The sequence below is a fragment of the Mizuhopecten yessoensis genome, unplaced genomic scaffold (assembly GCF_002113885.1).
Source record: "Mizuhopecten yessoensis strain PY_sf001 unplaced genomic scaffold, ASM211388v2 scaffold11033, whole genome shotgun sequence".
Taxonomy (NCBI): Eukaryota; Metazoa; Mollusca; class Bivalvia; order Pectinida; family Pectinidae; genus Mizuhopecten; species Mizuhopecten yessoensis.
The window spans coordinates 421,648-440,757 of record NW_018408845.1 but is presented as its reverse complement, the minus strand read 5'-3'; the positions used below and the strand labels follow the sequence as shown (position 1 = coordinate 440,757).

The following is a 19,110-nucleotide window of genomic DNA, read 5'->3' as shown; positions in this document are numbered from 1 at the left end:
GAATAAATCACAATTCTGATGTCCAACTAACATGGGAATCAAACAGAGTATAGACTAGTAAAAACTGAAACATCAATCTTTTGGAAACATTGAGCTATTATTCAATAAATTTCTCATGTAGATGCTGAGTTTTGAAAGTTGTTGCCGAGAAGTGAACATAGAATCAGGAAGTATAACCCTCCCAAATATTCCTGTTGTGCTCACCAAGCGTATAACGTTCTACAAGACATGCACTAAATTTAGTCTTTGTGAAAGTACACGTACATGTCGTGACATTGAGATAGAGGTTTATTGGTACTGAAGGAAGAGCTTGATCTATCCTTGCTGATCTAGAACTTGTACAACGCATCAACTTTTGACCTTGAAGTTTGAAACATGATCCCAGGAATGTTATGCAGCACACCATCTTAGTATGACATACACATTAAATTTTTGAAATCCAAGAGTTAACACTTTCAATATATCAGTACTGATTGCATATGTGATATCAACAGCAGAGTTCTTAGTTTTCAAAGATGCCCACCTCTATGATGTTTTATAATGAAATCTTAAGGTATATTATAATGAGTTCATAAATTTCAAAATCTTAATATTTAACCTTTCGCAATGACCTTGATCTTTGACTTTAGCAACCTTGGGGCACATCTTAAACAAATAATTTATTTCTCCTGAACATTTTTAACCAGTGCCTACACATTTTCCTCTGATATTAGGTTTGTTCAAGCATATACTCTATACTTTACAGGAGAACACTATGCGACAATGACAAAATTGACTGAATATATCAATAATTGTATCCAGGAAGAATTTAGAATCAGAAAAACAAAGTTAAGTGAAAGGTAATGAATTTTGAACAATACAGTGTTGTTAGAGCAAGAGTGTGAGGCTGTAGACAAAGAGGGGAGTATTCTGTCAACGTTGATGTCGGGACAAATAGCCTGGTACTTAAATGTGGCAACCAGACAATTGACGCCGTGACCGATGGTCCACCTGCCAGTGATCCATTTGAGGACAATTCTAAAAATAAAGTATCGTGTTAAAACCATTTGGCTAAATTTTACGTAAGAAAAAGATGCAAACACTGCTAAGCATTTCAACAGATTTTATATAAATTTTGGTAATGCATAAAATCAACGATTTTGAAAAATATCTATAAAAATCATAAGATTAATAATGATCTTTCTAGCTCCCTTTTTGGTATGTATCTTCTATTGACAGTTGGAGTCATTGATATTTGTAATCATCACGATCTAAAATGCCACAATATCATAGTCTTCTTGCACGGAATAATGTCAACTCCACTTGTGACTGACTGTATAATACTCTCAACTGAAGTTAGACCATTGAATGTTGCTGTACCAAACTAATCCAGGTAGGTTCCTCAGGTTGGGAATTTCCTGTAATGAAGTTGTATAATACTCCAGTATGATCCTCTCCTGTGATACACCACTCCCAGGATTGCAGGTATTTTTGGCCACTTACAGAAATGTATAAGAAAATCCTTACCTAGAAAAGAACAGAAAATGAGCTATCAAAACAACATCACGTGTTTGGTAATACTTACCTGTGAACCACCTGTATAAACACAACTTTTAGGTAGTAAGGTAACAACATGAATGGATCAACTGCCTTAAAACCAAAAAATAAATTGACACGAAATTCTGTTTTTATTGCAAACACTTACACACCCTTTATGAGCATAAAATTCCAACATTGTCCTAAAAACAATAAAAAAAAACTCTTTGTGTTATCAACTACCGGTGGTTAGTATTTCCATTTGAAAAAAAAGTTACTGCCCTCAAATAGTAACTGTTGAGAAGTGATAAAGACTTTTCTATTGTAACTAGTATAGATTTTGGACCACAAGTGTTGTAGATGGTGGGAGAAGGGATCAACAACCTTGTGAAGTCAAGTCCAGGCTCCGTACCAAGGATGTGTCACCTAAAAAACAGAAACAGGCAACCAGTAATACGTCAACACAACACTGTAGGGGGGCTCAAACCAAAAACATTTCTTTTAAAAAGCGATTTTGTCATTTCAACGGAAAAAAGTTTCATAAGCTTTTAAACAGAAGGATTTTCTTCTTGTTTTTCTTGTTTTAAATATGAAAATTGTAGTATGCTCAGTAAAACCTATATCTCCAGTATTTTTAATGGTTTATGTAAGGGATGAGCCCCCCTTTATCTGAAAGAAGGAAGTTCTGAGGCCTGAGGGTAGGGAACCTAACGGTGGTCTCTTTGGGAAACATAAGAAGTAGGGCATTGGATGTCACCCTTGATGTACTGTAATGAATAAATACTGGTTTATCTTTTTCATCCCAATAAGAATGTAACTGCTTTTCCTTCACCAACGTTTAGGCGTTCAAGGACGTATTTGGATGTTAAGCATGCAGCAGGATCCTGAATGGACATTCTGTGGTTAAAAATCCATTACAAAGCTTACATGTGCAGCACTCAATATCTCTGCAGAGAAGATTCAATTGTGAAAGCTTAGCATTGAACCAGGTGACACTGCACTAAAACTTGGGATCGGGTATCTCGTATCTCATCCTTTTCTAGCAAATAATAAAGTCTAATAAAGTCTTACTATCACTTTTGGATGATTTTTAATAACTTTTTTCAAGGTTCAGTTTTTTAATTTCATATCAAAAGTGAAATATTGTTTGCCTTTTCTGGAAAGCTTAACAAGATGTTTAAATTATACAGTTAACAGTAGTTAATCCTGTATAATTCTAACTGATATTTTAACCTCAAAAGTGTTCCTTTTCGAACAAACGGTTTTTCGGTAAGGCATTAACAAAAGCGCTCTATGCATCCCAGTATAGTCTTCTTTGGCCAATAATTGATATCAAAATTATACTAAATCTGACCCTGCCCATATTATTTTGAACAAAATCTGACCCTTGCAAACAAATCAAAATGTTTCTGAAATAAAAGTGAACGGGTTCAATATAACAACAAATTCAGTCATGCATGTCTATAAAATAAGACTGTCATGTCCAGGAACGGGTAACATTACATGATCTGTCATGGTTGACCGACTTCCTGTTTCCATGGTAACACGAGGCTGCCATTGTAGCGATAATTTCGTGACCAGTCACTTCTGAAGAGGGAACAGCTCTCGAACCAGATGGATGCAAAAGAGAAGAATTACACTGTTTGAGAAGGATTCTTCCAAGTACAAACATGTCTTTTCATGTTCATATTTGTCTGGTGAATTCCACAATTATCTTTATTGAATTATCCAACAATAACTCTTATAGACTCAATCTGATAAACCATGAAAAAGTTTGTGAAAATCATCTCGCACTATATTCCGGGTGCATATAGCTATCAATTTTAGCCAATCAAATTTAATTTCATTAGTATTTAAACAACAGTACGCTATGGCACATGCATTCTTCTTTTAGATTGAGTATACAATATCTGTAATAACTTTGTGAAGATTCTATGAAAGCTCTCTGCTCCAGTAACTGAACTTCATCATTATTTCAACACATAAAATGTGTATATAATATTTTTACATTGAATTTTATGAAATTTATAAATTTCAACAACTGATCATAAAGGAAAAAAGATTGATTTTTTTTTTGAAAGGTACACATGTTTCGTTACTGGAGTAAATAAGACTTTCAACTTGCCAGAAAGGCAATGCCAACTGAAAAAATTCAAATGTTAAACAAAATCTCACGAGTAAAAAATGTAGTTACCACTCAATAAAACAGGAAAACTTAAGATATGGCTTGGAAATTTTAATCCATAGTTGTATCTGTCCAAACGGAAAGAAATATACAATTTTAGAGATTTTCACCTCTCTTCATCAAATGTCGCTACATGTTATAACCAATATATCTAACAGAAAATTCTATATCTTGAAGTAACATGACAAAAAACAGATGTACTTTATTAGACATAGCATGAAATCAGGACAATGTTTTATAGTTGTCTACACAATTCAACATTTTGGAACAGTGTATGATACATCAGATTTGATATTTTTTACAAACTTTTTATTCTAAATGACCATGAGCAGTTCTATTTACTATGTAGATGTTTTTCTTACGAAAGGACATTTTGGTACCTTTCAAAATGAATGTTCTCAAATCTAAAAAAAAAAAAAAAATTAAGCGAAAAATCAATGAGTTTAGAACCATTTCCATTAGTATGATATGTTTTTGGATGATGAGATATAGAATTGTAAAGACTTATCTGAGTTATATGACAATGTTAGCTGTCAACGGCAGTAACATGTAGGTCTGGCCTAAGCTTGCCTGACCTGGAATGAAAAAGTCAGAATAATTTAGGAGAAGGGTTTTTGATACCAAATCATGCTCTAACTATACATATCTAAAAAAGGACAATATTTTTTTTTGTATTTTAAAAATAAAGTTTAAAATAAAGAATATAATGCAAGAACTACAAGAAAAGCACATACTTAAATGAGAAAAATATTACAATCATTAATTCAACTTTATCCTTTTATTTGATTTTTGAATGCAGATATTTATAACTTTCATTTTATGAGAATTACAGAAAAAAAAAGTACCAGTAACAAAATGTTTTAAACATGCTGCAATTTATACCAGAGTTTAAATATTGCCTTACTTGACATTCAAAAGTTTAAAATAACACGTTTTACCTGTTCGGAAAGACTGATTGTTTTTTCTCTCTCCAAGTCTGAGTATCAACATTGTGTAAAAAAAAGGGTAACTTACCTAGTTTAGTACAAACAAACACAGCTGATGCACAAGTCTACAATTAGCCTGGCATATGTTTAACATAAAGTCTGAAATAATTAAAAATCACACTAGGTTTTATACTCATGGTTACCTTTGAAAAACCTTTTCCATCATTATAACTAACAAGGTGAGTGATTGGTCCATTCACAATCACAGTCTTCCATCAAAACATAATACAAGCTCTGTGATTGGTCCATCACATCATCTTTGATTTCATGGAACATATCTGCTGTTTCATTCACTGAAATGTAAACACGTGATTATCATAATCATTAAAATAGTGTATAGTATCAATAGTAACGTAAACAAAGTCCCCTTTCTTCGTCCTTTAACAAGAATATCACACCTGTGTGAGATTTCATATGTATACTCAGTATGTATTGAACAGAAACAGCAACATTGATCCCTGTAAGAAAAGCACAAGTTCACATGTAAAATGTTCTTTTTGTGTGTGTAGGATTTATATCTTACCGCCACTAACATTTCCCCACTTTCCAAAGAGTCAAATAAACCATGTGGTTTACCTATCTGTGTCGGAAAATCCACATTTTTGTTCACAAAATGTTTGAATTTCTATCACTCAAACATTTTATTATTTTCTGAACCCACAATTTGTCAGTAGTCCACTCTCTGAAGTATTCAGTGTCACGGTTACAGCCTTTGAACTCATCACTGTCAAGGTGACCACAGTCTAGATCTTCTCCTGAATGAATGGGTGAGTGAGAGCCTGGTTTATGGTGATCCTCTTACTCGCGTCCATCATCAGCACCTTCTCCAGTAGGTCCTTTAGCTGTGTGACCTTCCTGAGTTGGTCATCTGGGAGACGCTGGTAACCAATCAGCTCAGCCAGAAGGTCCTTGCATGGGTTGATCATGCTCAATACTGTCACTTTCTCCTGTAATTAAAAAGGCGGTCCGCTGACTCACAATACCCAAAATGGTATATTTACACTCGCCATCTAAACAACTTCATAAGTATATAAATACACGCGTATCTAAAGCTACTGGCTTTGAAGGCAGTCGTTATATATTATTTTTTCGTATATATATATATACAGTCGAACCTCGTTATCTCGAAGTCGACAGGGTCGTGGGAAAACTTTGAGTTATCCGAGTATTCGAGTTATGCGGGTTCATAGATTTGGTATGAAATTTGCTGTTGGGACATAGCACTAGCAGTTGTTGGTTTTATTAATAGTTAATGCTTTTAATCAATCGATAAATGATATACGTAATCAATATAACAAATACAGCTATGTAATTTTACAATAAACACGCTTACAAAAATAGACTAAGTTATTTCAGAAAAACGTACTTTCGTTTTTAAACGCTATCAAAACGGTTGGACCATTTTGTGAATTCGTTATTAAATATGGACGGGCCTAGTGATTAAATGTTGTTTTTGGCTAGTATAGATCTTGGCAAATCTTTCCAGGTCTGCATTTGTATTTGTAAGTCCGTCAAGTTTTACTTCTGAAGTGTTACATTTCAAACCGAACTATCCCGCTGTCTCTGATCTCGTAGTTTACAATGCAGAAATGAAAGTGCGCAAGTCTAAAACAAATCACTATAATGGAGCGTACGCATAGTTGATTCTGTAAATGAAAACACACAAACAAATTATATCGTACATGTGACACATTGATTCATTAAAGCCAAATATGACACCTGACAACTCCTCAACTGGATGTAATCAACAGCAATTATCGTTTTGTTCTTAAATCTCTCGATCGACTTTCAAAGCCATACTGGCTCCTGTAAAAACATGAACCCGTAAAGCTGTCCTAGGTTGTGATTTTAACTGTGGAACTCTTTTATGCATGACCACGCTTTGTGACCAATTTTCCGGTTTGCACTGTCGTCTGTTTAGGTGTACAAATCATTAAACGGACTCGCAGTAAATACAGATTACTGTTGATCAACACTGATGCATTTTGTTTTTTATTATGAATAACATGGTTTTGACAGTCCGTAAACTTAAACAGTCCTAAGCTTTATCGTAAATTCTTTTTTACTGATTTCATGCTAGTCTACTTACGAAAGATGTTCATAAACACGGAATGGCGAAATGTACTTTTGCGTTTTATTTGTATCAAAGAATTAACAAGTGACAAAATGAAATTTGGATACTACGTTGGATTGACGCTGTTGAAACCAATATTTTACTTCGAGGTATCCGAGTTTTTCGACTTTTCAGGGTTCGAATTATCAGAGTTTTATTTACTAAGATAAAGAACAGATTTGGCCAGGACCGGAGAGATACTTCGAGATAAACAGGGTCTTCGAGTTAAAAGAGTTCGAGATAACGAGGTTCGACTGTATATATATACAGATTGATATTGAAATACTTCAACAAAACTCATGCAAATATACGACAATACAACAAGTGAAAAAACACCTGAATTTCATTTTCAAAACGCTCACAGCATACCATGAACATGTCATGACAAAATTGTAGGTTTACTGGGCACCACCTTGCAGACGATACAAAAAGACTTGTTCAATCCTTTGATGTATAAAAAAGAATACCGTGATAGCGTAACAGTAAAACTGATGAGCTTTCAAGTCAGGTGTTGCCTCAAAGGACAGGTATCAGCCCAGTGATCGGTAAAAAAACAACACCTGAGAACAATCAAATGGCTAAAAGCATGCCTTCAATTTCGTTGGACAAATTAAAGGGGTGCAGATCTAGAGAGTGTAAGTGAGCGTAATCCCTTGAGTAGTAAGGATGCATGTATGTAATATATACCGTAAATGAAACATTCCATGGGTACATATATACAAGATACAGCAACAGGTTTACATGTAGTTATGAAAGTACAGCTCTAGAACCACCTATAACTAATTCAGCAATAAAAACATGTGCATTTATGAAGACACAGCCACAGTTTCCCCTTTATTTATGAAGATACAGCAACAAAAAAACTTGTCAATATAGATAAATCTACAGAAACGCCTATATATGATAGAGCAGCGAAAATATGTGCATCTATAAACACAAAGTAACTTGTATATATATAGATGATTAAGCTCAAAAACTGCATTCTCCAGCTGTATTTTTGTAACAATGAATAGAAAACTCCCTAGCATACAAAATGTTAACTATAAAAAAAACACCTGATTGAAACAAGTGTACAGGTGAAAATCAATTAACTATAAAAAAACACCTGATTGAAACAAGTGTACAGGTGAAAATCAATAACACAGTCCATGATAGTAAACCCTGTTACACGCAACCATCCAAATAATCCTATTTCTGTGGCCCATTTAGTCTGACCTAAACAGATAGGGGCATAGCAGCAGAACACCTCACTGAAAATCATACAGACAAGACCAGTACTTCACCAGTACAATCTCTTCAAGCTTCTCTCACTTATGACATAATGCAGAAAAACTTTAGTAGATGTCTACAATGTTTTAATTTTTAAACATCAATCAGAACATAACAAGGTAAACAGCTCTTCATCAAGTTTTTGATAACACAATTGATATCTGCAAATACATTAGCATGATGCGTATAAATGTTCCCTAAGTGTGACTTTGTAAATACATAGGCAAGGTGTATCTGAACTTACCCTGTGTGTCACTTTGTCCACCTCATGGTACAGGAAGTTGTAGCTGGGATCAAAGTGTTGGTCCCTAAACATACCCTTCCTGATCATCTTGTTTGGCATCTTGCCTTTAACGTCCATCATGAATTTTAACATCTCATTGTTGGAAGAGCCAGGGAAGAGGATTTTACCCGTGTACAGTTCAAAGATGGTGGCCCCTACAGACCACAGGTCAGCACTGTGATGATATCCCATCCCGATGATGATTTCTGGGGATCGGTAGAAACGACTCACCAGATACGGTGTGATGTCATTCTCAGAAACATGGGAAGCAGAGCCAAAGTCACACAACTTTAAAAGTAACTTAGACTCATTCACCTGGAAGGTAAGAATCTTTGACTTAAAAAAAAATCATAGTTTTGTTTTCAAAATTTGCATACAGCTTTTACATCTGGGCAAAACAAATACTGTAAGACATAAATGCCCCCGCTGCCATGTGAAATTTGTTTCAGTGTTCTATAAAAAGTTACAACCACTTTGATATTGATACCCTGAAACATGCACACACACAAGGTACTACATTTTAAGTTGATTTTAATATTCATATGGTTTTTTTCTGTATGTTATTACATCTCCATAACATATTGAATGAAGTTGCTAAGTGTTTAAATTGAATCAGTAGATGATTTTCTATATATAGCAACAGTGACCTTGGCCTTGGAACCCTGAAACACAACAATGTCCAAAGTATACTCATACTTGACCTTTGCATAAAGTTTGACCAAAATCCATGTAAGAATGAAATTGATAAGTGTTTAAATTGAATCAGTTGATGATTTTCTATATATAGCAAGTGTGACCTTGGCCTTGACCTTGGATCCCTGAAATACAACGATGTCAGAAGTATACTCATTCTTGACCTTTGCATAAAGTTTGACCAAAATCTGTCAAAGAATGAAGTTGCTAAGTGTTTACATTGAATCGGGACGGGAACGGGGCGATTTTCTATATATAGCAAGTGTGACCTTGGCCTTGACCTTGGATCCCTGAAATACAACGATGTCAGAAGTATACTCATTCTTGACCTTTGCATAAAGTTTGACCAAAATCTGTCAAAGAATGAAGTTGCTAAGTGTTTACATTGAATCGGGACGGGACAGACATGGGTAACACTATATGCCCCCCCCATTTTATGGCGGGGGGGGGGGCATAAATATATGCAATTAAGACGTAAACTGGTCAATTTTACTGTCAAATCATAACTGGAATAGGAAAGGTTCATGCACAGAAATATTGACCCAGATGAAACTAGTCTCTAGATAAATAAATTGATACATACCAGGATATTGTCTGGCTTGATGTCAGCATGGAGGATGCTAGCTCGCTTGAGAAGTTTGAGAGCAAGGAAAAGTTGCTGGGCGTATGAGCGGACAGCTTTGATGTGCAGACCAATGTCTTTGCCATACTTCTTCAGCACCTCTCTCAGGTTCATACTGGTGCAATACAAAATCGTAAATTACTGTGAATATTACATAAAATATTTGTTGAATTAAGGATACTCCAGGTTGAAAGTTAATTTGTTCCTGTCAGCAACATCCATTGCACAGGTAAGAATGATCTACTTTCCAAAATAATTCTCAACAGCTTACATAGAGCTTACATGGAGCTTACATGGAGCTTACATGTTTTGAATGTTCAATGAAAGGGTAGAGTGAACAAACATATTATTGACACAAACAGGGAAACCATTGTAACAATCTGGCCAGGTAAAAAGACATGTTTACAAAGTTTTTACTGAATATTATATTTACCACTCTGGCCCACATGGTGACATCATTATCATGACATTATAATCGTTAGGTTAGATACCATTGACCTTTCCTTGAAAATGGATGTTCTATTCAATGAACAAGCATACATGATGCATTCACTTATTTAAAGTAAACTCAATTTTTTATGAGATTAACGTTTAAAAAGATGGTAAATATAACAAGTGAAATGCATTCAGGAGGCATTCATAATCATTGTGAATGACAACTGGAAATGACAAATTCAACACCCTTTCGTTGAATTTGTCTTTTCCAGTTGAAATCCGTTCCGACTTTGAATGCCAACTGAAAGCAGTTAAATACTTAAATCTAATATACACATGGAAGCAATGACAAAACTGTGTATACCTCATACACTGTGCATACAATGCAAGGCAAGGCACATACAAGTATAATTATCAAAACATAGGCTATATATTGGACAGTAACATTGTATTATACTAATAAAAGAACTGTGCTTTTTGTCCATTTTGTCTTCATTGTCTCATCATGTGTGGCAGATATAAGAAAAAAAAAACTTGTGTAATCTGGGATTTAAAAAAGAATCTTTTTATGAACAGTCTGGAATTTTCATTTTATTTAACAGTATTATGTCATTTACTGTATTGTAGAATGTAATATTTATTATTAGTAATAAGATACTCACATATAAAGATAATACATTGTAGTATCTAAAGTATCAGCGGAGGAAGTCAATTTGCTTCAGTGGTCTATTTCTACAATATTTTATCTTATAATCCTGCATTGTGTCGGAAAGAATGAACAATTTCATCAATAGATTATGTTCATAGAAGGATTGGGGAAAATATTATTTCGTTTTGTGTTTATTTGCAAAATTGTGTAAATTTTTCATCTGTTGAAGTTTAGTTACTTATGTGTTGTTTCTGACTGTTGATAAAATTCAAATACACATACATGTTAAACTGATTTTAATATAATGTTCAACTATTATCTATTTGCTTATGTAGAAAATAATGATATAACTATGAATTTATACCAATTTAACAGTCCACATTCCTCACATATACAGCAGAAAACTTAGTTTGCCATCAATATTTTTCATAATTTAAGCAACTGAGTTAGACCCCATTAATATTTTTTTCAGTTAAAGCTGATAAGGTATGCTCTTTTAAATGAAAAGCACAAAAAGTGGCAAATGTTAAATTTCAACCTTCCTGAAGTTCTAGCCTCACACTCTGTTGATGGAGTCAAACTATATTTACTCATCACTAAATACTGATAATTAAAATGTGTGCAGTATGCTTTTCATAATTGCTACTAATACTACTAATGCAAACTGATTTCAATAATTTTCTTTTGATAATTAAAAACGTTGTTAAAAACATTTTAAGTTGAAGATTGATGCACTTACCTTAAAGATTCAAACACAAGGCAGAGATGGTTTTTGTGGAAAAAGTGTCTGTACAACCTCAAGCAGTGAAATTTGTCGTCTGGGTCAGCATCATTGAGTTTTCTCAAAAATTCCAGTTCCTTCAGACCAGTCTTGTGCCTGTAAACCAACAGCTGTTCTTATACCAAAGCATAAAAACCAACAGAGATTCTAACATCGAAGCATGAAAACCAACAGTTTCTTACATCGAAGCATAAAAACCAACAGAAATTCTCACACCGAAGCATAAAAACCAAAAGAGTTTCTTACACCGAAGCATAAAAACCAACGCAGTTTCTTACACCAAAGCATAAAAACCAACATACCAGGTATACATAGCTTTTTACAAATTATCACCACTGAGAAAGTATTTTTTCATAGATTTACAAGAATCTGGTTAATTCTCTAACCATCTAAATAACAGACATCTTAGGTGAAAATAAACTGTTAATGTTATCAATTTTAAACATAACAACCTTCCACTTCCACAAGCTTTTCATAAAGATTCAAAAAAATCTAGTTTTATTGTTTTAATGGAACTTTAACGTCTCATTCTGTCAGAACAAAAACTGCCTTCATCATTTATAGAAATAAAACTTGATTCCACATCTTGCTGCCAAACATTTGTTTTTACTTTATCACGGTGCAAGTTGAAATATAAGGTCTCTTCCTGTTTAGTCTTTGTGAAGAGATACCACTTGCTCTTTGGTAATTGGTCTTTATGATCCTCACTTTGTACCCGTTATTCTCAATAACTTACATCATTTCATTGTTTCTGATAATTTTGATGGCAACGTCTTGCCCAGTCCTTGCGGTGTCACGGGCTCGCACAACGTTACTGAACACACCTTGTCCCGTAAACCCAAACACAGTGTAGCGCTTGTCCAGGCTTTCACCAATACGCACCCCTACAAGGAAATACACATAGCTGTAGGTACACCAGCATAAACTTTTATTATCACTTGAGAGGCAAATCAATCTCATATTAAGAAACAGTTTATCTGAAATATCATGACACCATCAACAAGAATGTTTTTCTTGAATTATCTATAACTTTAATAAGATTCATCAGTTTGAACAAATGTAATATCAAAGTGTTACTTCATACACTAATGTATATAAACTACGCTATTTATTGAGGGTTTGGAATCGGTTATAACTGAACCAGTGATTCCTTATTAATTTATACAGATGACCAAAACATCAAACATTGAACAAAAAATATTCTTATGAACTCATACCCTTAATGAAATACTTGGCAAAGTGTTGAAAGCAAAATTAAGTGACTGATGAAGAAATGACAGAGTGTAAACAAAATGTCTCCTTTCCAGGACAAAGATCATACAGTTATAAATAATGACATTCTGCTATTATCATTTCAATTGATCTACCTTTTCATTCATGATCATCTAAAATATGACTGCCCTTACCTATCAAACTGGTGTCTCTTTCTAATATAAAACTGCAGTATTTATGAAATGTTGTATAAACAGGCATCATTCACTTCACACGAGTGTCAGCTTCTTCCAACTGTAAACCTAACTTTTCTCACTCAAATTATACTCAAGGAAAACATGTCCATATCAGGAGGGTTGAAAGTGTGTTATCAAGTCAGTAAGTTAATTTTAACAGACCCAATGATTTGACCAGTCATAAGTGTAGGTAAATATACAAACTGGGTGGTCTGGTCAATAAGATTTCACAGAGTCACTGTGGTCATTTCATTCCTGAAGAGATATTCAATCAGAAACCATGAACCTCAAATATTGTGGTCTAACAGTTAATGCATTTTGAATTGCTTTCATTCCGTCCACCTTACTTACTGTAGTAGCCCTCAGCATCATCCCAGTTGTCTGTGAGGTTGGCGTTTTCGTGAGCAGATGACAAAAACTGGTAAGCACTGCTAGGGCTTTGCTGTTATCGAAAGAAAATGTTAGCATGCATGAAAAATTAACACATCCAACTGTTAGCATGCATGATAAATTAACACATCAAAATGTAAGCATGCATGAAAAATTAACACATCCAACTTTTAGCAACCAATGCTTGTATCTTAACTCTGAATCACTTGTTACTTGAATGAAATATTTTTATTAATATTTTTTCAGCGAAATATTTTCCAGCTTTTCTAAAACTTTCATTTTATTTTATGATCTACAGGATTTGTCTTTTCCTAGGGAGCCACTGGCAGAGGCCCCAGATGAGGAATATTATATATCTCATTAGCTTTGAGAGGAATTCATGTTTGAGCAGGAAACCTGTTTTACATGTTTCTTGAGTTATTACAATTGCTTACATTAAAGACGTAATTTTCATTGAACATGTCTGTGGTTTCTGAAAACATATCCGACTTCTTGGCTGCAGATTTCTCTGTGGATTCCACTGCTTTTTCTAAATAATAAAAAGAAAAACAGTCTTAGAGATTATTCAAATGTCTGATGTAATTATTTTATTTTTTTAATTTCGATCACATCTTTGAATGAGTGTGTACAGGTCTATCTTTGGAGCTCATTATATTTGATCCTCAATTAAAAGAAATGAATTTCCAAAAAGTCTATGATGTCTGTTGTTTCATGAGTCCAGTAAAAGAACCAGTTTTCAATGAAAAAATGAAATATTGACAAATTATGATATTTTTATACAATATTTTCTATTTATATGAGTGAATACAGGAACATGAAAATCGTGAACTGAAGAGCTTTTAACAAAGTCCTGAAGAAGCTCAAAGATAAAGCTCTCGGTCAACATCTATGACATACCTTCCTTGGTGTCGTTGGCAGAGAGGTCTTGTAATGCTTTCCGTTTTTTGTCCATGGACTCCTCAAAGTCGTAGATGTCTTCCTCACCCACGAGGTCGTCACTGTCCGACTCGGAGGAGTCGGAGGAATCACTGCCACTGTGGGTCGCCATTGTCTCCCCACCATCTGTTGTCAGACGACTGTCCTCATTCTCCTCTATCATTACAGGATTCAGTTTCTGTTGACAATAATGATTATTTAAAAGATACAGATTACAGATCAATGCCTGCATTTATCTTTGTTAGTTTACCATAAAAAAGTCAGTAGATGTGTGAAAATCTGTTAATATCTTGAATAAACATCTAAATGAAGAATGTTTACTTTCTGTACTGTAGTGATTAGTTTTTATTATACTATAAATTATTGACCAAGTAAAATCAAGATACCTAAAAACAATATGATAGCTTCATCAAATAATCACCTCTCATTAATTGTGATAATTACAATAAATATCATATTACAGTGATGTCCAGTGTAAGAAAACATAAGTTTTAATCAATATCTCAAGATAGTTAATTCATGTAAGTTAATTAAATCTTTTACGTAACAATTCATGTATTCATGTACAATCAGCAATTGTATATATCATGATTATTGTTTAACGGAAGAAGACTAATTTAAAGTTTGATAACTTGTGTCCAATCCTTTTTGTAAGGAAGGTAAAAATATACGTTTCGCACAGACTATTTTTGTTTGTTAAACGACACAATAACACAATTTTAAAGTACCAATTCCTTTTGACGAGTAAATATGTACAGCATATCTGGTTATACTACCAACATATGGTGTGATAAAGGGAACATTTACGGTAATGTATAAAGGGAAAGTTAGGGGATCCTGAAATCTGTTGGTGGTAGTTGAGGGAGACAACTTGATAACATGTCAATGTCATGGGAAACATTGAAAGCACAAATATTGCAACAGGTTGATCGGGAGTAAACCTAATTAGGCAACACAACATTTGATCATATCCATTAATTGCTCAGAGTGGATGTCACTTATCTTAATAATGGAGTAAGAAAGTCAACATCTAAGACTACATAACAAATTGGGTTAAATATAAATGCCAAGAAAGGTTGTCTAAAAATTAAAACAACACAGATCGAAGAAATAATTGGATCACGATGACTAAGAAGTTAAGAACATGAACAAAAAGGAACATAAGCTCAGTATTAGTATTGGAACATCACTAGACTACATTATTTTTTGTGCTGAGAGAACAACACATGATCTATATTAATTAGCTAATTATGGATCATCATCTTACTTCCTACTTTGATGTTACTAATACATGCCCCCCCCCCCCCCCCGACTTCTGAATTTAAAATACTAAAATTTATCATGTGCATCATATGTTAGAGAAATAGTAAACCATAATACTTTAATGTCAATTCCTACTGTTTCATTGTTTTGTCTCTGTCATGTCACACTTATCATAGTACAACTTAACGTCTACAGTACCCGGATATATATTACACCTGACTATCAGTATAATACACCACACTTATCATGATACAACTTAACGTCTACAGTACCCGGATATATATTACACCTGACTATCAGTATAATACACCACACTTATCATAGTACAACTTAACGTCTACAGTACCCGGATATATTTATACACCTGACTATCAGTATAATACACCACACTTATCATAATACAACTTAACGTCTACAGTACCCGGATATATTTATACACCCGACTAACAGTATAATACACCACACTTATCATAATACAACTTAACGTCTACAGTACCCGGATATATTTATACACCTGACTATCAGTATAATACACCACACTTATCGTAGTACAACTTAACGTCTACAGTACCCGGATATATAATACAGCTGACTAACAGTATAATACACCACACTTTTGTAATCTGTACTTCAACTGACTATTACCTATTATACATCACCCTTTAAGTACTACAAATGTCTATTACCTGTAACAAGGCCTCTCGCTCTTTCCGTCTCTTCTCAATCAGTATATCTTCATCATCCTCATCACTGGTGAAGTCAAGGTCTAATCTACAGAAAATATGTAACTATGTAAGGACAGGAAACACTATTCATACTGATTGTAATTTGTTCTCAAAATGATAGGCAAATATTAATTAGACAAAAGTCAACATTCCTTTCTAAAATTACATTCAAATGATATTATAAATGACTATAACTTTGGTTAACTCCTAAACAAACTCAAAAATGGCATTGCCGCAACACAAATTACTTTAAACTGTTTCCTAATTGTATTTCTTAATGATGCTACTGATAAATTTCATATTTTTATTTTCTTATTTCAACCTCATTGCGCAGAAGCCTTACAGCGAGACAGAAAACTTACTCTTCGTCTGATTCCTCCTTGACCTTTGTCATACCCTCCGATAGACTTCCTTTAAACTTGTCCTCAGGCTTGTCCTTTGACCTATTGTGTCGGTCACGTGACCTGCTTCGACGCCCATAACGATCTCGGATCCTGTCATCACGGTCAAATGGACGCCTACAAATTAAAATTTGATCAGCTGTATTCACATAAAATATTTAAAAAATGTTATTTCATAATTCATAGATGTTGGATTCTTTTAATTGTTTCTGTTTCCTTACCAATAACTTATTTTTTTCTAAATACATAGTTGAACTGGGCACATTCGTGTTCAAAACACAACTACATTGTGTGCTGTCCATTTTATATAATATGCTAACACTTGACCAAACTATTTTCCGCATCTTTATTAAAGACTTTTGGATTAATATCATATAGCGTCATATTTGGTTTATCCATAACATATTACTGGAGCATAGTGATACAGCAAGCTAAATAACTACCTATTTCTCATTGGAGACCTCCTATATCTTTCTCCCATACGCCCTGGTGACCTTCGATCTGGGGATCTTCTGCGAAACGGTGAAGAACGTTGTGAAGGAGAAAGACGACGTAGAGGAGATCGTCGGGCAGGTGAAGGTCGGCGGCCTGGTGGAGTTCGGCGACCAGGAGATATTCGTCTTGGTGGAGAAAACCGTCTTTCTGGTGATCGTTTTCTTTTCCGCTCCGTATCTCGATCAATTTGTACATCTTCTCTTATTCTCCTTTCATCCATTCTAACACCTTCCCTGTTAAAAATAATGAAACAGAAAAACTTGCAAAATAGACTTTTTATTCAGTAAATTGTATATTAAGTTTATCAAGTGATATTGGAAAATGTAACTCAACATATGCAAATGACGGTTGATAACCAGTTTGTATGTAACTATTAGGCTTCATAAATTTGTCATATTATTATCAAATATTCATATCATCTTTGTCAAATATTCTTTATAGTTGTAAATGCTAATAATACATGTATAACTTCAGTATTTCTTTAGCGTTTTTTTTAGAAACATGACTGAATAGAATGTCTTATCTCAGATCATAATCTTACCTGCGGGGCGAAATGTCCCTATCCCTTGGAGATCTTCGACGGACAGGTGACCTACTTGCGGGTCCGCTGCGTTCCTTCCTGATCATGAATGACCTATCATCACGTTCAATTCTGTGATCTCGATCTCTATCAGTGTTATTATTTTCACGTCTCCCTTTTGGAGATTTACTCCTTGATATTTTCTTTCTACTAGAGTCTTTTTTCTCTTTATTTCTCCTGTCTTTGCTTTCGTTTCGTATATGACCAACATCACTTCTTTTACTCTTCCTGCTACTAGAATTTGACTTTTTTATATTTTCTACACCAGTAATTTCAATATCTGAAGTTTCGTCAACTTCCTCTGTCTCTTTACTTTTATCTGCTAATGCCATTTCCAACATTTGCCATTCTCGTCTTTTCACTTTCTCTGCTTTTGTTTCCTCATGATCAACTTCCCCCTCTTCCTCTTCCTCCTCACTATCCGCATAACCCTGTGCAATGAGGTTCATGGAATTAACCATGGATTCATCACCCTCAGCATTAAGTACTGCTTTGAGAGCTTCCCTAGCAGCTTCAAGTTTTTCTAAATCACTGTCTTCAAGTCGCATTTTCTTTTTAGGATTTGGGTTTTCTTCTGCAGACACTTTATCAGTTTTGTGTTTCTTGCGTTTGTGTTTATGTTTATGTCGGTCACTTCCATGTTTATGTTTGTGCTTATGTTTGTGTTTGTGTTTTTTCTTATCTTTCTTTGATGAGGATGCTGATGTTTTGACATGAGCCTCACTTTGTACAGTTATCTCTCCTGTACCATCTTCGCTGCTGGTTGTCTCCCCTTCACTGAAACACCAAAACAAATCTCCATCAGCTATAATCTTAAATCATAACGAAACATTTAATGTTATTTGAAGAGTTTGTTAACCAGAAGACAAATATCTCGTTTTTCAATAGTATTGATTAAAAGTGGTTTCGTAGAGGAAAGTGTGTGCGTGTGGGAGGGGGGATGTCCCAACATTGAACCTTTAAATAATGTATATATACGACGGACATCATTATCTTCTCAATAAATAGCGATATAAAACGGATAAGTAAGTAAGTAAATAAATGATTTCCCCTGTGTTACAAATTGTATCTAAATTTCATAAATCTCGAATTTTCCAAAACGTTACGCATATTCACGTGTTCAATATTTGACTATTCTAATTAAACTATGCCTATACAGCGATCTTCCTCCAAGTTGAAAAAAATGAGTCTTAGTTATTGAAGTACACTTTCTTTATGATCAGTTACACTTTAGAACTAGAATTACCTCAGATTTTCTTTATACTCGCTGTCGACAAGGCTTGTTCCGTTCGCCATTTTTCTTCGTTTAGAAATCGTTGATTAGACTTATTTGGATTTTAC

At 34.2% G+C, this 19,110-nt stretch overlaps 1 protein-coding gene across 6 annotated transcripts; it reads right to left on the bottom strand.

Annotated features, from left to right (window-relative positions):
- Positions 1-1,070: 1,070 nt before the first annotated feature.
- On the bottom strand, positions 1,071-19,102 carry LOC110464774 (serine/threonine-protein kinase PRP4 homolog). Of its 6 annotated transcripts, XR_002464537.1 has the most exons (15): positions 19,016-19,102; positions 17,731-18,546; positions 17,138-17,422; positions 16,656-16,811; positions 16,255-16,339; positions 14,267-14,483; positions 13,804-13,898; positions 13,331-13,421; positions 12,268-12,415; positions 11,490-11,627; positions 9,628-9,781; positions 8,313-8,666; positions 3,019-5,633; positions 1,900-1,941; positions 1,072-1,506 (listed from the first exon to the last, which is right to left on the bottom strand). XR_002464537.1 is itself a non-coding variant. In XM_021520162.1 (13 exons), the coding sequence occupies exons 1-13, from the start codon at positions 19,063-19,065 to the stop codon at positions 5,430-5,432; spliced, it is 2,793 nt and encodes a 930-aa protein (XP_021375837.1). In that variant the 5' UTR covers positions 19,066-19,102; the 3' UTR covers positions 1,071-5,429. The 6 variants fall into 6 exon arrangements, 1 of the variants encoding a protein (XP_021375837.1); XR_002464533.1 differs by having other exon boundaries at positions 1,071-1,506; positions 1,900-5,633; XR_002464536.1 differs by having other exon boundaries at positions 1,071-1,941.
- Positions 19,103-19,110: the final 8 nt, after the last annotated feature.

Coding starts and splice junctions, on each gene's coding strand:
- LOC110464774 (XM_021520162.1), bottom strand. CDS start 19,065: ATGGCGAACGGAACAAGCCTTGTCGACAGCGAGTATAAAGAAAATCTG. Junction 18,547..19,015: donor GAGTATAAAGAAAATCTGAG/GTAATTCTAGTT, acceptor TTGGTGTTTCAG/TGAAGGGGAGACAACCAGCA. Junction 13,899..14,266: donor TGCCAACGACACCAAGGAAG/GTATGTCATAGA, acceptor TTTATTATTTAG/AAAAAGCAGTGGAATCCACA.